Source organism: Balaenoptera acutorostrata, chromosome 16, assembly GCF_949987535.1.
Source record: "Balaenoptera acutorostrata chromosome 16, mBalAcu1.1, whole genome shotgun sequence".
NCBI lineage: Eukaryota > Metazoa > Chordata > Mammalia > Artiodactyla > Balaenopteridae > Balaenoptera > Balaenoptera acutorostrata.
In genome coordinates this window covers 34,148,335-34,175,843 of record NC_080079.1, presented here as the reverse complement: position 1 = coordinate 34,175,843, position 27,509 = coordinate 34,148,335, and the positions used below count along the sequence as shown (strand labels likewise).

Sequence of the window (27,509 nt, the reverse complement as noted above, 5' to 3'; positions counted from 1 at the left end):
GCATTGGCAGGCAGATTCTCAACCACTGCGCCACCAGGGAAGCCCCAAGCCTTGATTTTTACAAGGTATTTCTCCTTTCTGAGGAGAGGAATTAGGAAGTTATAGAATGTTAGTGCTATAAAGATGGAGAAACTGAGGCCTAAGGAAATGAAACGCCTTGTCCAAGGCCACACAGCCTCTCCAGAGTTCTTGCCAGAGGATATCTGTCAATTTGTTTTGGATTCTGTGTGAAGAGCATTCAGCTTCCCTGAGTTAATGGATTATTGATTAATGTTCAGAAAAATGCACAAAGAAGTTTTTTATGTTCCCCACTATGAGAACTTCTTTTATTCTTCCTCAGTGGGAACGCTCAGAGCATGCTGGCCTGGACAATTCTTCGTTGTGTGTGGAGGTCCCAAGAGTTTCAGGATGTTAGCATTTCCAGTCCAACAACTGCAGCCAGGGTGAGAACAGAAATGCTCTTATCCATTTCCAAACACTTCCCAGGAAGGCAGTACTGCCCTTAGTCGATATCCACTGGGGTTTCTAAGACCAAAATAATGAAAAGTCCTCCCTCCCTACCCTGCCCTCCCCAGTGTCTTCTGTAATATTCTTCTCACTAAATAATCATTCCTTCCTTCTTTTCAGGTTTTCTGAGCATCCAGGAATAGCCACGAGTGATGTTATCCATTCGCCAGCTACAGGCATATGGCCCAAAGTGAAGCAGGAGGCAACTAAGCCCCAAGTTTTCAGACCTCCTCAGGGCACCCAAATAGCTATTACCTACTACGTTTGGATGTTCAAGAAATTGCTCAACACTCTCCTTGCCTTTCTAATAATCTAGCCTCTAACAGGATTTCTGGCAGGGGCAGTTGACATGGACAGGATCCATAGAGATCATCCAGCCCAAGAGCTTCCTTTGAAAACCAGAACCTAGTTCTCAAGAGCTGTGCCCAATGTCATATAACTCATCCATGACAGAACCAGATCTTAACCCATTTCCCTTCCTTCCATGTCCCAGAGACAAACTTCCCATACGCCACAGCTCTTCCAAGGATCAACCCTGGTTACATGCCCAGGCTAGCACAAAGGCTCAATACACATCACCTCACTGGGGTTCTGCACTTACACACCTCTTGCCTGCCCTGGTGTGAATAAGCTGAGATCATCTTTGTTTCAAGAAACCACCCTGAAGCAAGGAAACAGTGCTGTGGAGTGATTAAGAGCATGGAATGCCTCAGTTTAAAGCCAGATTAATCTCTTAATCTTGGGCAAGCTGCCTAGCCTCTGTGTCTCAGTTTCCTCATTTATAAATTGGGAGTCACAGAGGCAAAGAATATACAAATCAATTTTCACTGCAAAGTAAAGGAGCTGTTACGGTGGAGGATTACTGGACTGAATGTCAATATTATGACATAGTATGAGTGTGTTTCATGTTTGGTAATTGCAATCATTGTTGATTTTGTTGTGGTCATCCACGTACAATGCTTGGTGTCAGTCTATTTATCTCTTGTAAAAATAAAATACAGTGTGTGTGTGTGTGTGTGTGTGTGTGTGTGTGTGTGTGTGGAAAAAATAAATAAATAAATTGGGAGTCAATAATAGCCAAACTATGTATGTTAAGATTAGATGGAGTAATGGTTCTAAAGCACCTACAACAGTGACTGGCACATTATAAACACCTGTTAAGTGTCAGTCGTCATCATCGTCGTTGTCATCTTAATTATCATCATCATCGTCATTATCACTAGGTCATCATCATCATTATCCTTATCATCACCAACATCTTCATCATCAATTACATCCTTTTTCCTCGCCTGAAAATTTAACCAGGGAAAGAAAGCATGGCTGGTTCAATTTCTCCCACCATCGTGAGCCAGAAGGGGCTCTTCCTTTGGGGACATAAGCAACGTTCTCCAATCCATAGCTAATTCAGTTTCTTCTCAATATTGAGGACAGTAATGAAAATGTGTAAACTCAGCTTACTTACCTTTGGGAATAAAAATTAAGCAAAACAAAGTTTTGTTTTTTTTTTAAGAGTAAAGAAAAGTACCAGCCCACAGCTCTATCTTTTCTCTTTTATAAGGCCATTTTAGCTGTTTTTCCTACTGAATAATCATTCATTCAAGGAAATAGAAAGATAAATAAATCGTGGGTCCTGCCTTCAAGGAGGATTTCATAAGCAGTACAACTTGCTGCCTTTCATCCTGTTTACCTAGGTTCCACTCTGTGATGGGCTTGGAATCTTGGTAAACTAAATAGTGCCAGGGCTGAAATTCTCCTGGATTCACTGACCTTCCTACTCCCTTCCTTGCAGACCACCACTCCTAATGGGTGGTTACCCAGGCTTCCGTGCTGTTCCCAGTGCTCTTAGAGCAGCGCAGTCAATTGCTTGCTATTGAGGAGTGGCTGGAAGGATGTATTAAGCATGTCTTTTTATTTTCTTTATTCTAAAGGTTTGACATCCGGGCCCTTGCTGACTTTGGAAGGACTGCCCCTCCCAGGGTTAGCCAATTCCTAGAGATAGTAAATGACTCACCTGTGAACATATCTTTCACATGTAAACCAACCAATGCAGAGTCCATATCTCCAACCACCTCCTCTGCTGGGCTCTCACATTCCAGACCACTAATTATCTCAGAGGCAGGTACCAGATCATTAGGGGCAGCTCCAGTGCCCCAAAGCCCACTGAGATTATTCAACTAGTGCAATAAAGGCTCTTGTTCACATTTTTTCTTTACTCCCTCTGCCTCCTGACCAACCCTAGTGCTTCCCCACATGGCCCCCCTGCATGGTGTGCCATGCCTCCTGTTTTTTGTTTTTTTTAAAAAATTTATTATTATTATTATTAATTTTATTTATTTATTTATTTATGGCTGTGTTGGGTCTTCGTTTCTGTGCGAGGGCCTTCTCCAGTTGCGGCAAGTGGGGGCCACTCTTCATCGCGGTGCGCGGGCCTCTCACTATCGCGGCCTCTCTTGTTGCGGAGCACAGGCTCCAGACGCGCAGGCTCAGTAGTTGTGGTGCACGGGCCCAGTTGCTCTGCGGCATGTGGGATCCTCCCAGACCAGGGCCCGAACCCGTGTCCCCTGCACTGGCAGGCAGACCCTCAACCACTGCACCACCAGGGAAGCCCCGCCTCCTGTTTTATACTCCAGGAAACTATCACAACTTCTTCCTTCATGACAGTTATTTCCACGTCTGCATGTCTTATCACACCTGATTAAAACAAATCTTGGGTACCCTTACAACAAAGGGAAATAAAACAGAGGAGGAAGAATCAGAGGCAAGAGCCAGTTGCGGAGGGAGGATGGAATTTAACTCAGTAAGCGAGATTAGAACGGGATAATAACCCCTCATACTTATTTGATAACTTACTCATATCAAATGCTTTCATTGACACAGTTTCACCCGACCTTGTCAAAAGCCTGTGAGGTCAGCATTATTAATCTCATTTTACACATAGAAATTGAGACCCAGAGAGGTTAAGTGATTCGAACAAGATCCCACAGCCAGTGGTGGCAATACTGAGATTTGAACTCAGATCTATCAGATTCTACAATCTGGGTCACTATTCAGTTTTTCTGAATAGGTTGGCCCTACTGTGTGCTTAAAAGCTTAAATTTGGGAATCAGACAAATATGGGTTGAGTTCCAATTAATAGTAGCTATGTGACTTTGGGCAAATGATTTAACCTCTTTGCTCTTTCATTTCCTTTTCTGTAAAATGGGGTAATAATAGTACTTATCATACAAACTTGTTGAGAAGAATCAATATATAATTCAAATATATATAATTACATAATATTATATATAATATACTATTTATATATTATATAATGTAGATGTATAATATATATTATAAATACATAATATTGTTAGTGAACACTAATATAGGAAAAAAGTTTCATCTGTATGCTTGGCACATAATCAGCATTCAATATGTGGTAGCAAAAGTTAGTACCTTTAGGAACCCTCCTGCACTGTTGGTGGGAATGTAAATTGGTGCAACCATTATAGAGAACATATGGAGGTTCCTCAAAAAACTAAAAACAGAGTTGCCATATGATCCTGCAATCCCACTCCTGGGCATATATCCGAAGAAAACTATAACTCGAAAAGATACATGCACCCCAATGTTCATTGCAGCACTATTTACAATAGCCAAGACATGGAAACAACCTAAATGTCCATTGACAGATGAATGGATAAATAAGATGTGGTACATATATACAGTGGAATATTACTCAACCATAAAAAATGAGATTATGCCATTTGCAGCAACATGGATGGACCTAGAGATGATCATACTAAGTGAAGTAAGTCAGAAAGAGAAAGACAAATACTATATGATATCACTTATATGTGGAATCTAAAATATGACACAAATGAACTTATCTATGAAACAGAAACATACTCACAGACATAGCGAACAGACTTGTGGTTGTCAAGGGGGAGGAGAGGTGGGGGGGGAATGGATTGGGAGTTTGGGATTAGCAGATGCAAACTATTATATGTAGGATGAATAAACAACAAGTTCCTATTGTAGAGCACAGGGAACTGTATTCAATGTCTTGTAATAACGTATAATGGAAAAGAATCTGAAAAGAATATATATATATACACATATACAAATATATTATACATACCCATATAACTGAATCACTTCGTTGTACACCTGAAACTAACACAACATTGTAAGTCAGCTATACTTCAATAAAATAAAAGTTAAAAGAAAGAGTACCTTTAATTCTTCTATTCTTGGCTGGGCATTGTGGGCCTTTGCTGTCTGGGTATGGTTATAGCATTATTGGCTTCTGGTCAAAATTCTCTTCTTAGCCACCCTCTTCATCAACTGGATAGAATATCCCTGCTTTCTTTCCAACTCCTGTTTTTCCTCCTTTGACAAAGGAGAGAGGCTATGTTCCAGCTCCATGTCCCTATAGCACTTTTACCCATTAGTTCAACAACTATTTATTGAGCAGTGTTTCTTTTTCTTTTTCTTTCTTCTTTTCTTTTTTTTTTTTCTTCCTGTTCCTGCATTAACAAACCACCCAAAACTTACTGGCTTCAAACAGCAATCATTTTATTTGCTCACAGCTCTTTGATCTGGTCTGGGCTGAGCTGGGAGTTTTTTCTGCTGGTCTTGCCAGTGGTCACTCTTGTGGCTGCATTCACCTGGCAGATCTATTTGGGGCTGAACTCAGCTTGGATGATAGGGTGGCTGGATCTCTCTTTACAGTCTCAGGATTTCTAACTCTCTGTATGGTCTTTTCACAAGGAGCCTGACATCTTACATTGCACCTCAGGGCTCCTAAAAGCCCAAAAGCAGAAGCTGTTGGGTCTTCTTAGGACTCTAGCCTGGAACTGGAACAGTATCACTTCTGCCACATTTTATTGGTTAAGGAGGACCAGCCTGGCTTCCAGGGGAGGGGGCACAGGGCATGGACACTGGGATGTGTGGTTCCTTGAGCGCCATGAACATAACAGACTAAAAAAGCACATTCTAACACTTTGCAAGGCTTGCTGGTGAACATGTTAGACCAGGTTCCTGCCTGGAGCCTACATCCCAAGGCAGGGGTTCTCAAAACTTGAAAGTGTATCAGAATCACCTAGAAGCCTCGTGAAAACACAGATTGCTGGGCCCCGCCCCAGAAACCATGGGGTGGGACCCAAGAATTTGCATCTCTAACAAATTTCTGGGTGACGCTGATGCTGCTAATCTAAGAACACACTTTGAGAACCACTGTTCCGGGGTTGCTTCAGCCCTAAAATACAGCCCCAGAGATTTTAATTCAATTGGTCTGAGGTGAGGTATCTGTATTTTTTTGAAAACATTTTCTTAGTGATCTTAATGTACAGCCAGGGCTGAGAACCACTGCTTTTAGAGCCTGGAGTGTCTCCCTCTCTTTTTTCTTAAAAGCTTCCTTGAGCTAGTCACAATTTGATTCATCATTATGGCTACACCTGAATATTTCCCTTCAAAAACAAGGATTCTCAAATTTTGCTGCACTTTAGAATTTAATGCGATTTTTAAAGTCTCAAAGTCCAGGTCACGCTCCAGACTAATTAAATCAGAACCTCTAGGGATGTAACCTAAGCATTAAGTATTTTTTTTATTTCCCCAGCTGATTCCAAAGTGCAGCCATGTTTGAGAATGGGTGTTTTAAAACACCCTTATTGCCATTTACCTGGTACACATTTCCAAGTTAAAAAACAGTCTTTCCCATGGTGATCTCCAATGTCTTCCTGCAAACACTAAAAACTGCAGAGGATATTTTAACCTAGAATATTACCCTCGCCTCTATTTACTCCCACTGACAACTGCATTTATGCTCCCATCTCATAATCATGCTTTAGGGAAACCAGATTTTGCCACCTTTGCCATTAAAAAACTTTTTACCCAAGACAGTGAGGAACTTTTGGTGAGGAAGAGGTTAAGATGATAGCCCAGTTGCATGCTGGGAATTGTAGTTCAATAGCAGTGCCTAGCCAGGGAGCCGCTATGGGCCTCCAAAGCAGCCCCCAGTATCCCACATCCCACACTGTCCTTTGGAGAGGCAGTGTCCAGTAGTGACTAATACCTTGGGCACCAGAGTCAGAATGCCTGGGTTAGATCCCATTGCCACTCCTCACCAGTTGCGGAACCCTGGGCATGCTCTCTAACCTCCTGGACCTCCTTTTCTTCTCCTATAAATAGAGAGAAAATAATAATAATAATAATATCTAGCCCATGGGATTGTTGCGAGGATTAAATGAATTAATATTCATAAAGTGCTTAGAACAGCAGCTGGCACATGATATGCATCTTGTAAGTGTCAGCTTTTGTTATTGTTGCCTTTTCAACTCCCCTCTTGGTCAAACTTCGGTTCTCTTGGACCACAAGAGTTGAAAATCCCCTGATTCCACAGTCAGGACATAAGAGTTTAGCTGACTTTTGGGAAATTATTCATTTGTTGGTCTCAATTGTCCCCTGGTCATTGCGCTTTAAAATCTTGAGGATGGATTTGGGATGATAGCTGCTATCATTTCCCTTTGCCCTAGCCTAACAGATGCTGGCACACGTCCTGTAGTGAGTGTCCCTTCGTTGTGCCTGCCCAGCGTCCATCCTCTTTGCTTCTGGTAGTAGCACCTTAGCTTCCTTTGGGGAGCCACCCCTCTCCCACAGTGTGCACTCTTGGTGGGATTGCCAGTCAAGGTGCCCTGGCTTCCCACGGCAAATGGGAGGGTACCTGACTCCAGCTGAGCCCAATGGACTCTCTCCTTCCGCAGGAACATGTGGATAAGTACTGATAGGAGTGGATTCACCAGAGGACACTGCCCATTAGCTCCTGCTGCCTAGATCCCCAAGCTCCCACAAATTTCTCTATTTCTGAAGCCTGCTTGGACAGCCCTTCTGTGAGTCACTCCATCACCATGGCAGGAAGGTCCTTTTATGCTGAGGTTGGCAGAGTCAGTGTCCATCACTCTCTACCAAAGAGTCCTTGGTGACACACTACTTCTAATCTTTAAGATCTGGCCCTCTGCTCACTGCCCTCTCCCCCCTTCCCATTTAATTCTGGGAGAGTTATCAGAAATTGAACGCCTTCTTTGTGACATGCCTTCCGCGTGCACTGTCACTAATCCTAATATCAACAATGCAAAGAAGGGATGACTTCCACTTTACCAGTGTGGAAAATGAGGCACAGAGAAGCTAAGCAACTCGCCCAAGGTCACACAGCTAGTAAATAACAGAAATGATATTCCAACAGGTCTGATTGCTGCTCTCAATCAGTAAGTGAAAGTTACTGGAATTGAGATCAACATTTCTCTGCCATTTCACAGACTTCTGGGGCGGGTGAAGCTCTTCAACATCCTGTAAGGTAATGTTTTCTTTTTCTCTCTTTCTTTTTTTTGGGGGGTGGGGGGAGGTCATAAACCAATTGTAAGAAATACATTTTATATTACAACCCTGAACACACACACACACATACATACCCAAAGAATGGAAACAAAGGCTTCACAAGGCAACAGCTACTCTTATAGGTGCAATACAGTCCAATTTTGGATTCAAAACTATTTTATTCTTTAAAATTCTGCTTGACCTACTAGACTGATTTTGCAACCCACTAATGCAGCTGACTTGCTACTTCAAAAACCCTGCTCTATTGAGAAAGCTGCTTAAACTGACACCAGTTTGCATGTCTGAGTGTAAAAGGAGGCAGGGCCAAGCTGGATCTTTTAAGGCTCATAATAATGATTTGTTTACTTGCACGATGTGTGTTTCCTAGGTCACCAGCCTGAGGGGAAAACTGGGATCAGAACCATAGCACAGGCTGTTCTTCTCTCTCTGTGCTTTCATCAACTCTCCCAGAATTGCCAGCCCCTCCTCAAAGACCCCTTTCAGTTTCTGAGAATGCCAGGGAACGTTGCACATGCGCTCCCAAACATCTTCATTTTCCTTCTCTGCTGCTTAGGCTCCCTGCTGGGATCATTTGCCACTTCCTATGTCTGTGGGGCTGTCACTACTGTGGGACAGTAAGGGTGAGTTGCTCCTGGTGGAAAATCCAGTGATTCTGGTGATGTCTGAGCCATGGGCCTGGATGGGGATACTGTTGGTCTCATATCTCTATAGCAGCTCTCGATGCCAGAGCACTGTGTGTGGTCCCCATGGCACCCACAAGCAACGCCGTGGTGCCCACCAAACTAGAGAGAACACTCTCTGTTACAGGGATCCCAAAGTAGATTCTTCTTACGCCCTCAAAATTACACATGTTCAAGGGCAATGGATTGAAGAAAAAAAAATTTCCATCCCATGTTCATGACCACCTTCTTTTTCTCCAGCTCTGGCCCTTATCCTTGGACCAAGCTTGGGTGCTCCTACTCTCACCCAAACTGGGAGAGAGTTCTTTCTTCCCCAGGAGGATTCTTGGTTCCCTCATGTGCAGAGACTCTTGGCAAGGCCACAGTCTGTCATCCTGCACAGAAGTGCCTGCTTCTTGGAGTGAATATACACTTGAGATAAACCCATTATTATCTGAGAACTTTGCTTCCCAAACATCAGAAGTTCCATGTTCAGAATTCAAGTCCCATTGCAATGATGACAATGATGATGATAAATCTTTCGTGTAACAGACCCCATGCTGAGCACTTCAGACACATTATTGTCCGTCATTCTCTCAACAACTTTATGTGATATGTACTGTTATACATACTCCTCATTTTGCAGAGGAGAAAACTGACCTAGAAAGGTTAGAGAGCTAGCCCATGGTCACATGGCTGGCCAAGTGCAGAGCCAGCCCTGGATCCCCTCAGCTACTCCTCCAGAGCTGGAACTGGGCAGTGAGCCTGCCTCAGCCAGGCCTCCTAACCTCCCTGGGCCTCCTTCCAGCTCTGCTTTCATCCTTTCTAAGCCCTTCTCCCAAGGCCCCCCCGTAATGCACAGGTGGGTTGCCAAAACTTATATAAAGGCTTCCAAGCTGGTGGAAAGCCCTAAGCTTCTACCCTCCCACTTCCCACACCCTCTCTGTGCCCTACCAGGGCTTCCCGAAGGAGGGCAGGGAAGCTTGGTCAGCAACAGGGCCCCATCCCCAGGCCCCTCAAGACTTCAATATAGGGACTCCCGTGGTGGCACAGTGGATAAGACTCCACGCTCCCTGTGCAAGGGGCCCGGGTTCGATCCCTGGTCAGGGAACTAGATCCCACATGCGTGCCGCAACTGAGAGTTCACATGCCACAACTAAGGAGCCCACAAGCTGCAACTAAGGAGCCCACGAGCCGCAACTAAGACCTGGTGCAACCAAATAAATAAAGAAATAAACAAAAGACTTCAATATAGCAGCAACCTGCCCTCCTCTCACTAGTTCCCTCCTCAATCCAATTCTGGAACCTGTAATGGTTTCTCCTCCCTAGAAGAACATCAGCAATCTGTTATTACACAGTTAAAATTGTGCCTGATCTTAGCGGGCGTTTTAATTGAATAAGAAATTCAAGTCTGGGCTTTAAATGCCATAGCACAAGAAAAAGTTACTGTCTTTTCAGAATGCCCATTGTAATTTCTCCTTAAAGAACCGGCCCCCCCTCCCCACTCACTATGGTCCTTTTTCCACTTGAACTGACAAACTGAACCGCCAGATAAATACAGCTGCAAAGTGAAGTTATGGCTATGATTTCTTTCCCGCATTCATTTGGTCTCCTGGCTTAACCAAGTCAAACATGAAAGACTGCTCACCCTTTCTTTGATGGCATCTACAGAGCGCAAAGCCAAGGGCTGATCAAGCCATCTTGATAATTTGATACATGTGAAAGTGTATCAGAGGGGAAGGAAGTATTCTGTTTGCCTACACAGATCAGTTTAACCAAGCATCTGCCAGACTGTCACCCCATGCAGAGTGGTGGCCCTGCCACTTTTCATCTGTGTGACCCCTCAGTACCTCAGTCTTCCCATCTGTAACACACAAACACGCAGTAACTGGAGCCGAGAACGCTGAGGTCCCTAAAAGATCTCAGGGTTTTTATTTTATAGTTACAAAACACATCACTTACAAGTCAGAGAACTTAGGGCGTAGGTGATTGTTTGAATAAAAACCATCTTCTATAAAATTTTCGTCACATAATTATTTCACGGAGCAAGTTTCCACTGTGCGCTCAAAGCAGGATTCAGTTTACAAAAATCTGACTTGCAGCCAACTTTTAAGTGACACTTTTACTGTTTCAAGTGGGGCTTGCCCATAGGTCATGGTTTCTAAAATCACTGTGATAGACTCCCTTCCTCCATAGAGTCCTGGACAGAGAAGCAAGAGTAGAATGCATTCTCAAATCATTACTTCTCTTTTCTTTCCTTGTTTTGTAAAAAAAAAAAAACAACAACAACAAAACAACAAAAAAAACCCCCAACATATTTACAAGCCCCCCAAAACTGGTTTAATGATAATAACCTACTGGCCCTTTTGAAACACAAACCAGATCCTATCGCTCTGCTGCCTAAAACCTTGCAGAGGCATCCTTGGTTCTCTGGGTGGTGGCCAGGCCTGTGCAAGTGCTGCTTGCTCCACCTGGAATGCTCCTGCCAACCCTCTCTGTCATTCCCCCTTAACCTGGAACTCATTGTCTCTCCAGGGAATTGTCCTTAACTTCCTTCATGATAACTCTGAGCAGCCGTTTGGAGTTTCCTGGGTTGAGCACGTCCCGATCGCGGCGAGCCTCCGCGCGCTGTGGCCGCTCATGAGGGCACGCTTGCCGTTCACGGCGGCGAGCAGGGCGCTGTCCCGGCGCTGGATTCACCCAGGGGTCCCTCCCTTCATGGAGGCTGCAGTCTTCTGGGTAAACAGACAGCAGTCAGATACGGGAATGACCATGACCGCCACCGCCCTCCTCTCACAGAGCTCACAGAGAAGTAAACGAGGGGCGAGCTCCCTACAAGAGGGAAAGGTTGGACCATCAACGCCTCAAGCTCCATGCAGGATGAGTTTATGTCATAATCACATATTTGCTTAAAGAGTCCTTGTACTCCTTTCAGTCTAAGAAGCTGAGAGAAAAAGGACTGTGGACTGACATCGCTGGCCAACTGTGCCAGCTTGAGGGATGGCCGCCTGCGGCGTGGTAAGAAGACCAGGCGTCTATTCCTCCATCCTAAGCATCTCCACGCCCACACAGATTATACCTCCCTGCCCCAAAGCCAGGGCCTCTTGTTTTTCTGTTTAAATGAGTTTCCTTCTCTAAGGGTACATCCCCTTTCCCATCATACAGGACAGTAACATAGCCTACCATTTGGATTTTTTTTTTAATAAATTTATTTATCTATTTATTTAATTAGTTAGTTTTGGCTGTGTTGGGTCTTCGTTGCTGCGCGGGGGCTTTCTCTAGTGGCGAGCGGGGGCTACTCTTCGTTGCGGTGCGCGGGCTTCTCCTTGCGGTGGCTTCTCTTGTTGTGGAGCACGGGCTCTAGGCGCACAGGCTCAGTAGTTGTGGCGCACGGGCTCAGTTGCTCCGCGGCATGTGGGATCTTCCCGGACCAGGGCTCAAACCCGTGTCCCCTGCATTGGCAGGCGGATTCTTAACCACTGTGCCCCCAGGGAAGTCCCTACCATTTGGATTTAATGTTTGTAATATTTATGGAACATCTGCATTATCATGCCCATTTTACAGACAGGAGAATAGATCCAGAGGCACCATCAGCTAGTTCATGGCAGAACTGGACCCTAAAAAGCCAGGTCTCTGGCTCTAAGGTTGGCATTTTCCCCACTGTATCTCAGCCTCCTGGGCTCAGCCAGACCTTTCCAGAGCCCTAGAAACCAAAGTTGGCTGCCTCCTGCTGGCAGGGAGTTACTTCCAGGCTTCTGGTTCCAGCGCTGAAGAAGGGGGAGTGTGAGAGGTGAGGAGGGCGGGTTATACACAGAGGCAGTCAACGAACCGCTTCTATCTCCCTCCCTCACCTCGGGAGGAGGGAATGGCTTACACATGGGGGCGGGGGGAGGGTGCGGGGTGGATTATGAAAATCAATAATTTATGACAGTTAAGTGTCAGAAAAGTATTTACTCACATTCATTCCCTGAAAGTCACATTCTCCATGTGTTCTTGTTTGTCTTTCAGCGATGGCATCAGTCAGGTGGACTCAGCAAGAAATACCAAGGTTTTAGCCAAAAGCTGCAAAGGGAGAGAGTTTCATTTCACTTCATATTTCCAGCCAGGGCTGGCTCCAAAGCTAGCTTTTCTTACTAGGTTGTTTGCCACATGAAAAGCAAATTCCCAAAGGTTTCTGAGATTGCTGAGATCCGATGCAAGATGACTGCTCCCACCCACCGGCCCACCCACCCACTAATAAGACATAATGCCATCCTATTTTTGGTAACAATTAAAGGGCTCCCGGTGCAAGCAGAAAGCTGTTTATTTTCTGTTACATCACTTCGCTTTGCCTTCGAAGGCTGGTCTGTGCTCAGTGTTTTCGTGGTGATGCAAGTCCGCTCTCTCCTCGAGCAGTTGGATCCCTCCCATCTCGCAGCACCTCACAGGTCTCTTCCCCGAGCAGTGCATCGCTGGAGCGAGGAGCAGCTCACGAATCAGCTGCAGGTCCCTGTTTTGAAAAGCAGAGAGACAGAGGCAAAGGAAAAGGGTGGACTCTTATGTGACCTGGTCTTAAAGCAAGACAATCACCATCTGAATTCCAGAAGCCCTGTTCATGTTTGGGGATATTTTTTCGACTGCATGGAATCAGAGAGAAGCCAAAGGATGGGAAATGCCTGCAACCCCCTGAAAAGAATTGCTTATTGCCTATGTCTCTTATCTGCGCTTTTGCTGACTGAGGGGAAGAAACCAGCGAAGCCAAAATGCCCTGCCGTGTGTACTTGTACCAAAGATAATGCTTTATGTGAGAATGCCAGATCCATTCCACGCACCGTTCCTCCTGACGTTATCTCATTGTAAGGCCCGTAAGCATTTTGGTATCTAATTTACAATTTAAAAATTCCAGCCGATGTATTTGGGGCTTTGTATGTATTGGTAGAAGGGCATGGGGAGAGATTCCTCTTGCACGCTTGGCCATTTGACAGGGCTAACATTTTGCTGCATTTAGAAATTTTGATTTTTATTAGCTGCTACAGAACATGCTTAGATATCTTCCACCCCTGAACATTATTATGAGAAACCTGTAGCAGATTCATCTCTCCTACTTCATCTGGGAAGGAACAGTATCGTACTTCATAAAATAGTGTCAAATAGTGACTGTTTTGCTAAACTGGATTAACATAAGATTTGTTCTGTGTGTGTGTCTCTTTGTGTGTGTCTGTTTGTTGTTTTGTTTTGTTTTCTTTCAGATCCTTTGTGAGATCTGGTTTTACTGAAATCTCAGAAGGGAGTTTTTTATTCACACCATCGCTGCAGCTCTTGTGAGAAATATTTATATCATGACTATTTTTAATATAGCATATATTTGGATAAACCCTCTAGTAAAACGATCTCAATATTAATTTTGTCAAATGTGATTATATTTCTGGAGAGGAAAGGAATATCAGTAAAGTGAGGTAGATGGGTTTGTTTGTGACTTGACACCAACGGTGCGGATTGATGCTTGCAATTGTAAATTTGCTAACCTGTAATGCTGGCTACTTTCATGGCTATTTATGAAGTTGTTGGAATGTTGCAACAATGATCTTCATTTCATTCCACCCTTTTACTTTCATTTTTGACTTGGGAACTTTGGTTATTATACCCTGGAGTTTCTGAATTAGTCAATACAGAATCCAGCATAACATATGCGCTCAAGATGTTGTCCTCGGGGACCTGGGGCAGGCTGCTACTCTGTATGATTTACCATGTGGGGAAGAAAAATCTCAGTTCTTTCTAGGTAATTCCTTAAAATATTCATTCTCAAGTGACTGCTTTCTAATCTCATCTAATTTATAACTCATCCCCTTATAAGGAGGGAAAGAAAATATTAATATAGGACAGTGCAAAGGATTAGTCTTTGCTGTGTGTGTTAAGTTAGCCATGAGGGAACCATATATTCAGTCGATGTCTGAAAATAGTCAAAAAATAATATTTGACTAAGAAATCAGATCTCTCCACAGTCATAATGTAACATGGATAATTTGTTCTGACGTGTAACGTTTGGCCACTGGAGTGTTAGTTCTTAGAGCAGGACCACATACGGGGGCAAGAGGTCCCCCCCGGTGCTCAGGTGTCAGGCCACAGACTGGGTTGTAGTTACCGGTTCCAGGGGGGGAATCAGCCAAATGTCCATCAACTGAGCTGTAGTTATCTTAACTGCACGATCCTGGACCCAAGTTTTTTTGCTCGTTTTCTGGTTTTTGTTTTCTTGCCTTAATTGGCCATTTTGGCCGTTTGAGGTTTTATATACAGAGGCAAACAGCATGGATTTGAAATGCGAGAGACCTGTGTGTAAATCTCACCCTACCACTCCCTAGAAACTAGACATGAAATTATGTGCAAATGACTAACTCTCTCTGAGCCTCAGCCTCCTCATCTGTAAAATGGAGGTGATGACACCTTGAAGAGTTATCAGAGATAAATAAGATTTAAGTAGATAAAATGCTTGGCATAGGATGTGACAAATGGTTACACATTTTATAAATGGTAGGGTTTTAACTTTTTACATAAAGCTAAAAAAACTTTTTAAAAAAATCACTTAATCTATTGTTTCGTCTACATGAAATCCCCAAACTGGTTTGACTATTTCATTTCATAAACCTGATCAAGTGTTTTGACATTATGTAATAATGTTGGCTACTGTCCTTCTACTAGCTAATGTCTTTGAATGATTAACAATTGAGTAGAATATTCCTAAGTGATTTATCTGTTTGATTGATGGCTAATAGTGTGATTAGGGGAAGTGTTAGTACATCAAACAAATTCAAAAAAGACAGAGTCTTTAGCACAGAAAGGGGCAAAGTCTTCAATGCTGGGATCCTTCCGTAGGATAAGAATTGGTTGTATGTGAGAAAGTGATCAGTTGTGCCTATGTTATTATTTGTTAAATACATAAATGGCTCATTTTGAAAGCATCCTTTTGTTGAGCTAAGGCACCTCTCTCTCCCCAGGAGAGTTAAATAGATCAGTCCTTAAAATTCGAGAAGTGTCAGTTGACACATACTACTCAAATTCCAACACTGGATGGTCATTAGCTGTGACACAGAAAGCCTGGATCAATCAACCTCATCAGTTAGCACCTCTCCACTTTGTGTTTCTGCTGGGTGGACCCGGCCTCAGCAAACACAGATGCTGGACAATGTTATAGAAATAGTTACCGGCTGCTGCAGAGTAATGTGATTACACGTATTTAGAATCACAGAGGAAAGCCAAGGAACTGGTTTTTAAATAGCCCACACCGAGCGTGTGTGCCATGCCCCTGCATTCCATGCTCTGAGTTCCTATGGAACATTCCAGCCCTTATTTCTAAAAGCAGTTCAGTTTTCAGAAATAACAAAAGGGCGAGTAATTCTTGCCCTGGATGTCCTTACTTAACTCACATTGGCTAACCTCAACGTGGCAGATTTGTGCCAGTGCTGATCTTATGCAAAATTGTCCAGGGTCAGAGTTTGTCTCTGATCTCCAGGATCCTGTTTCCTAAAGATTTTGCTCCCCATTCTCCCTGTCCAATGTTATCTGTTTCCTCCTGTCCTCGGGAAAGGGTCTAATAAGCGCATTTTCACTGAGGAGAAAATAAATGAAAAGGCTCCAAGTATGAATAGGGCCATAATCATAACAGTGGTGGGAATGCATGGCTCACAGACAGAAAGAGTTTTTCTGTAGGACAGGGCCATCCACTGCCCTGAAAGCCCCCCACTGGAACAGGAAGACCCAGGGGTCTTATTTGCCTTTGCATGACTTTTGCCATCAGACCAGACCTGGATCACACCAGCCATTGCTTGGGGTTTGCAATGAATTCTAATGGTATTTGTGACCGTGGATTACCAAACTGACCTGTCATATCCTGTGAAGAGATAAACTTCAGAATCGATTCTGCTTGATTGATGTACAAAGGCAGTTGGTTTCTTGCTAAGTTGTGGAAAAGAGAAAAGAAATGACCCATTCCCGTCGCCAACCCTAACAATCTGATAATTTCATTATGGCCCCAAATGCTTTTTCAGACCTTCTGCAGAAGGCAGGATGAGAAGTACTTTTTGAAATGTCAGCCTGGGGTACTGAGGGAAACAGACGTAGTGCCTCCTTAAGTTACATATAATGTTTTTGGGGAAAAGATCCTGGTAGGCCTTGGCTGGCAATGTGTGTTGGAGAACAAGAAAAACAAAAGCCCACACTCTGTAGAGAGGAAGAATAAAATTATCCAATAAAAATTCATCAGATTAGTTATACAAACCTATTTTTTTTTAAAACACCTATGGTTTTAAACAATAGCAACAAAACCTTTCCCAAGCAAATGTAATTTCATTCATGTTTCCATAGGCCTGCTGTGAAACATAACCAATGGCAATGATTATTCATTCTAGTCTGTTTTTAGTGATAGGGAGTGGTACTTGTAGTGAAGGCAATTTACAGAAATGTGTATTCACACAGGACAGTCCTGTTCTTCTCAACCACAGACTAAAATCCCCAATGATATAGGCTCATTACAGAAGTAAAATTCAAATTTAAGAGTATAAAATGTGGCCACATTGCCATTTGTTGATAAGATTTTTAATAAACTAAAGCTATCCAACTCTAAAGAGAGTTCTATTTGCAGGGAGTAAATTACAGGGTTAGGTTAGTATCATGCACACAAAAAAATCTTTATATAAGGATTTGGTGTAACCAGAAAAAATTCTATTTATTCCAGTGAGATTTGATCTTGTCTGAAGCAATAGAATTGATCCCTCTGGGGAAAAAATATCATCATTTCTTTTATTAATCCACAATCAATACATAAGTATATAGCCCATAAGAAATCAAAAACTAAAAAACAGAAAAGCAAACAGCATGAACAAGATAAATCATAAGTCCATCCTTACTAAGATTTTATCATTCAGTTCTTCAAAATATTATTTATCCAGGGAAAAATATCCATAGCCTATCTCACCTTTACAGTGATTAGCCTCTTTTTCTATTCCTCCTTATATGACAAATGTAAGAAACATTTAGCAATCTTCAGTGACAACTCAAGCCAAAGCTATCAGCTAAGAGGGCTTCTAGAGGAATTATTGGCTGGTTATGCATGAGCATGTTTTTCTTTGTGCCCAGTTGATGGCCCACAGGGACAAAGAAGTAAAAATTTCAATCACCTAGGCTGTTTTGTCTACAATCTGCCCAATGACCCATAGCTCTGATTTTAAACTTCTTAATTAATTAATTGTTGTGACTGTGCACACAGCCCTGTACAACAAATGTTTTCTCTGAAAGTGTATTTCATTCTCTCAATTATTCAAGCAAGAAACTTAGGAGTTACCTCTCCCTCATGTCCACTTTCAACAGGAAACAGCATGAGAATCTGCCATCTCCTCTTCACCCCAGGACCATGGCCCTAACTGAGGCTGCAATCACTGTTCTACAGGCTGCTGGGGAGCTTCTGCACTGGTCCCCCCTGCTTCCGGTCCCTATCCTCCCCACCTCCATCAGTGTTACCTTCTTGAGGCGCAGATCTCATCATGTCACCCTCATGCTTGGAAGCCTTTAACGGTTCCCTAGAGACAGAGAAACATCTGAACAGCTGAGTTGGTATTAATAGAATTTGGCTATTTGTCTAGGGTCATCTCTCGCAGTATTGATCGCACACACACATACACACACACAACACACACACACTGTAAGATCCATCCATACCAGCCTGAAGTACCTCTATTTTCTCAGGCTCTGTAGATTTTACTGATGTCTGTAGTTCTTCCTGTCATTTTTAGAGCTAACTGTGCTTGTATCTGCCCTTGTGGCTCACGGAGGATTCTCAATAGCCAAGGCCCTAGAAAAGAGCCTGGATGTTATAAGCTTAGATCTTGCTTACTATATGTTTGTTGAATTCAGTTCATATTTTATAGATTTTATACTAGGGATTCCTGTTTTCCTATCAGTAGATAGTCTCAGTCATGCACCTGCTCTTCTGTATGTTTTGTATACACAATCAGATTTCATGTGAATTAATAGAGTGGACGTCTGGAAAGTGGGCTGAACCAAAAAAAAACATGAGGAGATATTTGTTCATGACATTATGATGTCAAACTTCTTCAACAGATATTTCCAGTGTACTGGAACTTAAAAGGCAAAGCATCCAAAATCTTTCTTTAGACCCACCTCCTGAATCCCTTTTGTCTCACTCTGATTTCCTCTAGGTCTTTGACAAGTACCAAATCATATTTGCCGCCCAGGTTCTCTCCCAGCTTTGACTAGCCTCTCTCCTGTGAAGGTTCAAAGTCCCGCCTTCATCCAGTCTGACAGGACATCCAAAGAAAAATGTTGGTTAAGCATTATTAAGATGAAGAGCAAATTTGTGAACACAAAGAATGTATCATAAGGCAGTCATGATAAGCTCTCTCATTTTGTTCAAAATGATATTCAGTTAATTGGTGAGGATGGTGACTCTTGCCCATTGTTGAGCCTATGGCTGATATAGGCTACAAAATGATCACAGGACATTACAATGACAGCTGTGATGCCAAAATGGCTAACCCTGGTGAGCCGGCAATGTGGCAAGTAGCAAAGAACACAGGTTTTGTGGTCAAACAGACATGGGTTCAAATCCTCACTCTGCTGCTTCCTAGTTCTGTGATTCGGGGCAAGTTTAACCAAGCCTCATTATCTGCAACTACAAAGTGGGCAATAACCATAGTACCTGTTACACAGGATTACAGTCAGGATTCAATGAAACCGTACATGTAAAGCACTTGGCACGGTTCCTGTAACTCAATAAACATTAGCTTTTATTATAGTTCTGAAAATCACTTTAATCTGAACGACCTTAACATCAGATTAGCATCTGATTGTATAGTTTGGGTTTGCCTACAGTGCTAGCTTTAAAATTTTATTGTTCTACGCATAGGTCTCCATCAGAACCTTCTAAGAAATCTTTCTTCAAATACTTCTCACAAGAAACATGAACTATTTACCTTTCCGAGAATGGGAGGGGAAAGGAGAAGCAGAACCCTTTCACTTCTTCCTCATGAAAAAACAACTGGAAACGTATTTTGTAAACATGTCAAGTTTTGTTAAAAATAATTAACACTGGCCAGTCTTCAGACGAGTAGTTCTGTGGTAAGATGGAAAGAAGCCTGAAGTAGAAGTCAAAGGACTTGGGTCTGAAATCCAGTTCAGACAGTAATGGGCTGTGTGACCAAGTATCCCTGGGCCTCAGATTTTATATGTAGAAAATACCAGAGATAGATTAAATTATGGTTCTCAAACTCAAATGCCCAGTGGGGGTTGGGGTGATAAGGTAAATGAAGGAAACAGTTGGGTATAAGACAGTAGGGAGTGGTAGTGACTGGGGTAAACCAGACAAGACATGTCTTACCTAAAAATGACATCTTCAGTTTCAACTGATTATTGCTGATGAGAATGTGGCACATGAATATGCAGTCTTATTTTTTAAATTTTCAGGGGAAGGCAGAAATCTGGAGGCAGATTTTTTTAAACAGGATGAAGACCAAACAAAACATATGTAATTGGCATTTTGAGACCTTCATGTTCAATTAACTAAGGTCTCTTTCTGCTTAAAAATTCTATTGTATTCTATTCTATTCTACAAACAGAGTACTGTTTGTAGAATAGAATACATAATATAGAAAATGGCCTTGTTAAAGAAAAGGACAAAATTTATTGTATGAATTCTAACAAACCAGTAAATTAGATTGTTAAATGAAAGAGCTTCATTCTATGGAACTGACTATTATAAAGTTATTATTAGAATAATAATGTAGTTCCCAATTTCCCAAGCAGGTCCACTGGGACTTTACCAGGACCTCCCATGGTGGCTGATGGTAAAACAATGTTTCAATATCCCTCCCATGGGGCAAGGACTGGAAAGGAATTGTTGAGCCCATTTACATGGCAGGATGACAGGTGTTTGCCTGTGTAAATTGTGATTAAAAAACAATGAGCCTTTAAAAAATAAACAGACTAGAATTTATATGCACAAGTAACTCCTGACTTGCAGAGAATTCCTTACGGGAGATCAGAGATTCTTCCTAACTTTGCTTCTATAGCTAAACGTTTCTAGATCTTTGAGAATTGTCTTCACTGCCAGTTTACAAGTCATACAATAAAACCAGGCAAAGTTTTGTTAGGGGACATTTGTCATTTTTGTATTGCCTGATGCCAAGCACTGTATATGTCTCATTTTTTATTTCATCATCACAATAACCCTGTGAAGAAGTGTGATTATGTCCATTTTGCAGATGAAGCACTAAATCCTAGAAGGGTTAGGTAACCTCCACGATGTCACACCCCTCATAAGTCGCAGAGCCGGAGTGTAAACCCACATCCTCACTTTTAACTACTTCTCTCTGCTTCCTCTTGAACATGAATAACTGGGCTTAACTTTGCATAGCTTTGCTCCCCAAATTGAATCCCCTCTCAAAGGGTTAACCTTTGCCATTAGTGAGGATATGCAGGGGATGTGTCCTCATTCCTGGAGACAATCATTGACAAGCCCTTTCAAAGAGTGGCCCGCTTCAAGAACATCGAGTTTCCCTAGGGTTCAACTCTCCTTTGTATGTGTAAACTCTGGTCTCCTTCCTTTGAAAGAGAGAGAGGAGTGAAGAAAAGAGCAAACAGAAAGGGACTTATATACTTTAAAGTTATATCTTAGACCAATGTTTTCTAAACTTGTGTCCTATAGAACAGTTGTCCTGAAAAAAAAAAAAAAAAGAGTTCTGTGCTCAAATAAATTTGGGAAACTGCCCATTCTATCCCTGCTTGGCTACTTGCAATGCACCTTGGCTTAGAAAAGCCTCTGGAATTATTTTATGTTGTTTTCCTTTTCTTAACCTACAGTAGGATATTGGGAATCTATGCCTTTGGTGTTCGCTTTATTTATTTATTTATTTATTTATTTATTTAAAAGAGCTTCTTTTTATTTTATTTTTTATTATTTATTCATTTATTTATTTATTTATGGCTGTGTTGGGTCTTTGTTGCTGTGCGCGGGCTTTCTCTAGTTGCAGCAAGCGGGGGCTACTCTTCGTTGCGTTGCGCGGGCTTCTCATTGTGGTGGCTTCTCTTGTTGCGGAACACGGGCTCTAGGTGCGCGGGCTTCAGTAGTTGCGGCACATGGGCTTAGTTGCTCCGCAGCATGTGGGATCTTCCTGGACCAGGGCTCGAACCCGTGTCCCCTGCATTGGCAGGCGTATTCTTAACCACTGCGCCACCAGGGAAGTCCCTTGCTTTATTTATTAGCTTAACTATTTATACCTCAGCTTGTTCTAGAGAGGCTTGCTAACAGAGCTTGGGCGGGTAGAAAGAATCCTATCTTAAAGGATCCATTAAACCATCTATCTCCATATAAGGAGTGACTCACTGCCAGGCTCTCCACCTGGTCAAGCAGCGTGGCACACTCTGCTTCTTTGGGGACCTCCCAGTGGAGCTCCATCTTTCAGAGGAAGTAGATTATCACTTGCAGCCCATTCAACAGGAAAAAGCCCCTTGAGCTTAAATTTACACTCTCACTATTTTTGTTTTGAGAGGATTCCCTCACAGCTATTTCCCAAATGGCTAATCCAGCATTTCCCTGGGTATACACACTGTATGTAAAACTCAATGATAAAAGGGTCCCATTATCAATAAGATTGGGAAGCTGCATATTTAAATCCCTTTTGAAGAGTCTCAATTTACTTAAGGATAGAAAGATTCGTGTAATTAGGAACCCCGAGTAACTTCATTTACCCACTTTCCCCAAATTTATTTGCCTGGTTTTTTCTGTTGTTGTTCATGTAAAACCTCTTAACCCCATAAAGGCCTTGTGTTCCAGGGACTACACTCTGGGAACTACTGGGCAAGGCTAGCCTAGATTTGTAGCAGATACTGGGAAGATCTGATAGGACTGAAAAGAGGAAGCATGGCCTTGCCCATGACCATTACCAGTCCAGGGGGAGATCATACCTGGGCACAGAATCCCAGCTCTGCCAGTTACAAGCTTCAAATTACTTTACCTCTCTCACCTTGGGTTTCGTTGTATTTTAAATGGAGACTATAAAACCTACATTATAGTGTTCATTGGAGGATCAAAATGAGTTAATAGATGGCAATCTGATAAAGATGAGGCTTGGCATAGAATAGGCTTTAAATATTTTAAATAAAATTTAAGTCTCTCCTCCTTTGTTTTTTAGGAGCAGGGAAATACAGACTGAATTTACAAACAACATGGGGAGGGTGGGCTGTTGACTAGTTATGCCAATGTCTGTAAAGGAAAAGTTTTGACTATCCTGGGAGGAGAGGTAATGAACTATAAAACCAAAGGGGGGGGGGTCCATGCTCAAGTCTTTGCTAGTGTGCATGCCAAGAATATTCCCCAGGGAATCCCTGCAAATCTAAAATCTACATTCTAAACTTGGCGCTGCTGCTGACAAAAGATGTGGCCTTGAATAAGTCACTTAATTCTGCGGGTCTCACTTTCCTCACCTGAGGAATTGAATGGCATATCTCTCTAGGGTGTCCCCCCCCTCAGACTTATGAGAGCAAAATTAAGGTTATTCTCCATCAAGCCAGGTCGAAGAGGTGGTGGTCTACTTAAGGATCAGCTGAATTACATTGAAAATGTTTTCCAAGGATGAAAGTCAAAAAGAACTGTGACATAATGCGCTCATATGTGATGTTCCCATTTTAATGCTTTCCTATCTTAAGAGCATATTTTAAAATATTCAAATGTAAATTATTCAAGTGGCACATGCACTTAGAATGTGTGCATTTAACTAAAGTTAATCATCAGCCTATTACTAATTTTCATTCAATCAGTCCTATTCTTTTGGATAAAGGAGAATATTAGTAACAGCTAGAAGGTCTGAATCATTTAAGCAGAGGCAGCTCTAAACAAGTTGGCCAGCCCCTCCAGCTATGCCCTCGAATCTTCCAACAGCTGTAACCCATGCATCTTGCTCTCTCATTTACATATATATGCACATATACACATACAGGCACACATATGTACTTGGAAGTATGTTTACGCAACACTGCCCATGGCTGCCTAATTCCCTGGACAACGCTAATAACAGTTCTCTTAGGTAGGTGACAATCTCACTGGACCTCAGTTTCCCACTCTATATAACTAAGGTCCTTCACTAGAGAGCTAAAAGCTCTTCCAGCTCTGATATTTTATGTCTATGATCTTTGCTGAGCTATTTCTTGGCAGAAGCATTGGAGACATGCTCTTATACATTATCTCATGGAATTCTTAGAATCTTCCAGGAAATCTTTTTGTTACTATCATTCCTATTTTAACAGATGATGAAATAGATTTACCTCCTTGATGTATCATTTACATAATAAGTGGCAGCCACAAACTTAGAAACCAGATTCTCTATTCTATGCCTAATCAGTGCCATCTCTAAGTGACAGCCCAATGCTGGCTGCTCACTCTTCTCTTCTTCATCCAGAGTAGCCCTTACTGAGGGGGGGTTTATGGGAGAGCCCCCTAAATCATCCCCCCCTCCATAGCTGCAAGAATCTGCTTTGGGCTGGAAGATAAAATGCAGACCACTTGTGGAACAATGACAATTCTGATGGCAGTTAAGATGTCACGGGTGACTAGAGAGAGTCTGAAGAAGTGTCATTAGAGCCAGGGGGCCCTGATGTGACCAGATGAGCAGTCTGGTTTGAGACAAGGGGAGATTTTCCCAGCAGGGTTATTCCTCCCATTCAGCCATCTGCAGACCTGCCTCCCCACGATGCCCCACTCCTCACGTAGAGGCCATGCCTACTCTTCCATGAATGAAGCCTGCAACGCTACAAGCCTGACGCATACATCTTTCAAGCTAGTTTAGACCCCGCATTTGACAACATAGAGAGAAGAAGCGATGTGCTCAAGGCCACACAGAGGATTTATGGCCAAGTGGGAATGAAGACCCAGGCTTTGCGATTCCCTCTGCAACATGCTCCTTCCCTGGTCCCCAGAAGAGGTGAGAAGCCAGGGCAAGAAACCGCTTCAGTAGCCCATCAGCCTTGGCATCGACACATGTCCCTCCTGCCCAGTTATTTTACTCTTGTGGACCCCCAGCTGGACATTGGGCAGCCTTAGCCTTGACCTCCTTCTAATGTAGCTAGATCCTCATTCTGTGATCCTCTGCTTCTTCCTTTACTTCTCTATTGCTGATCCCAGCACTCGAGCTCCATGCTAACCCTATCACACACTTCTCTGCTCCTTCTGAATTAAGTGCTGCTGGTCCTAGCTTTTCAACTAGGAACCCCCTAATAACCTTTCAGCCTTGGTGTTAATTTATTGCTTATGGAGAGATGTGACCCACTGCTACAGACAGTTGAAAATAGGTAGTCAGAAGGAAGAACTGGAGCTCAGGGTTAGCAGACATTTTACAGATCTCATCCTCTGGTCCCAGTGCAATATTAATTTTAAATTATGAAAGCTTTTTTTTTAAAAAAAACAAACTATCATCAACAGGAGATTTTAAGAATATTATTCTAAATATTTGTTGAAATCAAATATGCAATTTTAAGAGATTACATTTAAAACTTACTGGATGCTTTACATAGAGGTAAAGTCATATTTCTAAATATTGATACTTTCATTTTAAATCAGAAAGAATAAAAACATATGAATTGAGCATGAAACAATACATATTCTAAGGACCTCAAGAGAAAATAAATAATAAACAGAAAAAATAATAAATTAGGAAGCAGTGGGAATAATAAGTAAATTCAAGATTTCATTTTTGGAAAAACCCAATAAAATAGCAGACATTTGAAGGAAGTAATATGTACTCGCAAGTGGCAGGGCGGGGAGGGCATTAATTATTCAACAACAGGCTTTGGCAAATTTGGGTAAATATCTAGGCAGGAATCAAGGCAATGTCTCACCTCACATCATAGATAAAAGTAAGTCCCAAATAAATTAGAGTCCAAAAAAAAAGCTTAAGGAGGGAGGTTTAGGTAATATTTCATTAATATCAAGGTAGGAAAAAACATTTTAAGAATTACAGCAAAGAAAGAATATATAATAGAAGTTGATATATTTTGTTAAAATGTAAAACGTCTATATGTTAAAAATAATGATTCAAAAGGCAAATCATAATCAGTAGGGAAAAACTCAGCATCAAATAATAAAGGAAAAGAATAGGTAATATCCTTAGTAAATAAAAGGTGCTTAGAAAGCAACAAAAATGGTCAAAGGACATGATTTCATAGAAAAAGAAACAAAAATGATAATACTAAATGTTGGTAAGGATGTGGTAAGAACAGGCCATTTTATATTCAGAATTGAACATGTAATTTGATACAAGTTAGTAATAAACTAGAGACATACAAGCCATATACAATCAATAATGCTACTTTTAAAAATCTATCCTAAGTCTATTCTAAGGAAAGAATTAGGAATATGGAAAAATACTTGCATGAGAGGGTGGTTATGGTAGTGTTTATAATAGTGAAAATTGGAGTCAACAATAAAAAAGTTAAATCCCGATATCTCCATAATACAAAACGTACTCGTCTGTTAAAATTATATATTGAAAATGTATTGTCCGGAGAAATTGTTCTTGAAAAAATAAGTACAGTAAAAGGAGGACACAGAACAATATAAAAATTATTATTCCAATTTTATAAATATATACATGTATATATCATATACTTATTATATATACACATATTCACATCTTTAGGTAGTATGATTACAGTGATCTTTATTTTCTTCTTTAAGCTTTTCTTTATTTTCCAGAATTTCTACACTGAGCATATAGCGTCCTTAAGCAGAATACACTGAACTGCCTTCAGATTTTTAAAATTCTTGACTTGAAAAAAATACAAGTTGACATGATCTTAACGTGACTTTAAGACTGCTTATTTTGAGTAATTAATTCCTTTAAAAAAGGAATTATGATTTAATTAGATTTCTTAAATCTGCCTAAGCTGAGTAGTGTTATTATGGTTGTCTACCGGAATGTGGATGTTGTATCACTATGTGATCCGGGTCCTATACTGAGAGACCACCCAGTGTGTGGAAAGGGCAGTAGACCAGGAGTCTTGGGCCTCGTGACCTTGGTCAAAGCTTTTAACAGCCCTCTAGGCCTCAGTTTCCTCCTGCCAAACAGCTATTAACAGCTACTCTACCACTTTCACAGAGTTGTTTCAAAGACCAAATAAGATAATGCAGCAGGAGTCTATGAAATACAGGCTATTATGGAGGCAACAATCATCATTTAAAGAATGAGCTATTGCCTGCATGGTATTGATCGTTGATATGTATGGTCTTAAATGTCTTTCTTGATAAGGAAATATACACTCCCTTGGTTGCAGAGGAAAAAAATCCTCCCCACACCTCCTACACTCCGTTGTTTTCGTACTGCATTCATGAGACTGATGGCTAAGAGACCTAAGTGCACAGCCCTTGCGGGGAGGGTACAGAAAGGACAAGGTGCATCCCTGTGTCCACCTCCACCAAAATTCTAGGGAACAGTGCCTGCCTTTTTCCCTCCCTAAGAATAGAGGAAGTGGCAGAGACCTCAAATGTTCCCACAGGATCAGGGGCAGAGGGCAAACTCTACATTATCTCTGCACCAACCTACCGGATGGCCGCTTGGCAAGTGTATGGATAGAGAGCTCTGATTCGTAGCTCAGAGTAACCAGTTCATTCAGACAGTACACTTATCCCCACCCACCCCTCCATGTGCTACTTTTGTGAGGGCAGTTGTCAAATCTGAGTCATATTATTGTGGACTCCTGCTACCCGTAGTTATGGAGACAGGACAATCCACAGCACCTCTGTGTACCAGAGCAACTATTCCAGCCACACCTGCTTCAAGGAGCACAGGCCCCCTCGGTCACCACAGGTAAAGGAAGGCTATTGTGGCTGACCAGAAAGTTTACCATATGCAGCCCTGGCTGTGTGTAAGAGACACCTGGGGAGCTTTTAAGTATCCCATGCCCAGACCACACCCCAGGTATAGAATTTAACCA

General features: G+C 42.1%; 1 protein-coding gene and 1 long non-coding RNA gene across 2 annotated transcripts in view; one reads left to right on the top strand and one right to left on the bottom strand.

Annotated features, from left to right (window-relative positions):
* Window positions 1-100: 100 nt before the first annotated feature.
* LOC103020072 (uncharacterized) lies at window positions 101-12,942 on the bottom strand. Its single transcript, XR_003623860.2, has 6 exons — window positions 12,857-12,942; window positions 12,499-12,602; window positions 6,563-6,668; window positions 4,723-4,878; window positions 1,662-1,796; window positions 101-432 (listed from the first exon to the last, which is right to left on the bottom strand). It is a non-coding gene; the product is annotated as an uncharacterized LOC103020072 (long non-coding RNA).
* Window positions 12,803-27,509, top strand: part of LGI1 (leucine rich glioma inactivated 1) — a 34,474-nt gene continuing 19,767 nt past the window's right edge. Inside the window, exons 1-2 of the mRNA XM_007187476.1 lie at window positions 12,803-13,375; window positions 13,769-13,840. Coding sequence (XP_007187538.1) covers window positions 12,909-13,375; window positions 13,769-13,840 — 539 coding nt within the window. The 5' untranslated portion in view covers window positions 12,803-12,908. The remainder of the gene's footprint in view (window positions 13,376-13,768; window positions 13,841-27,509) is intronic.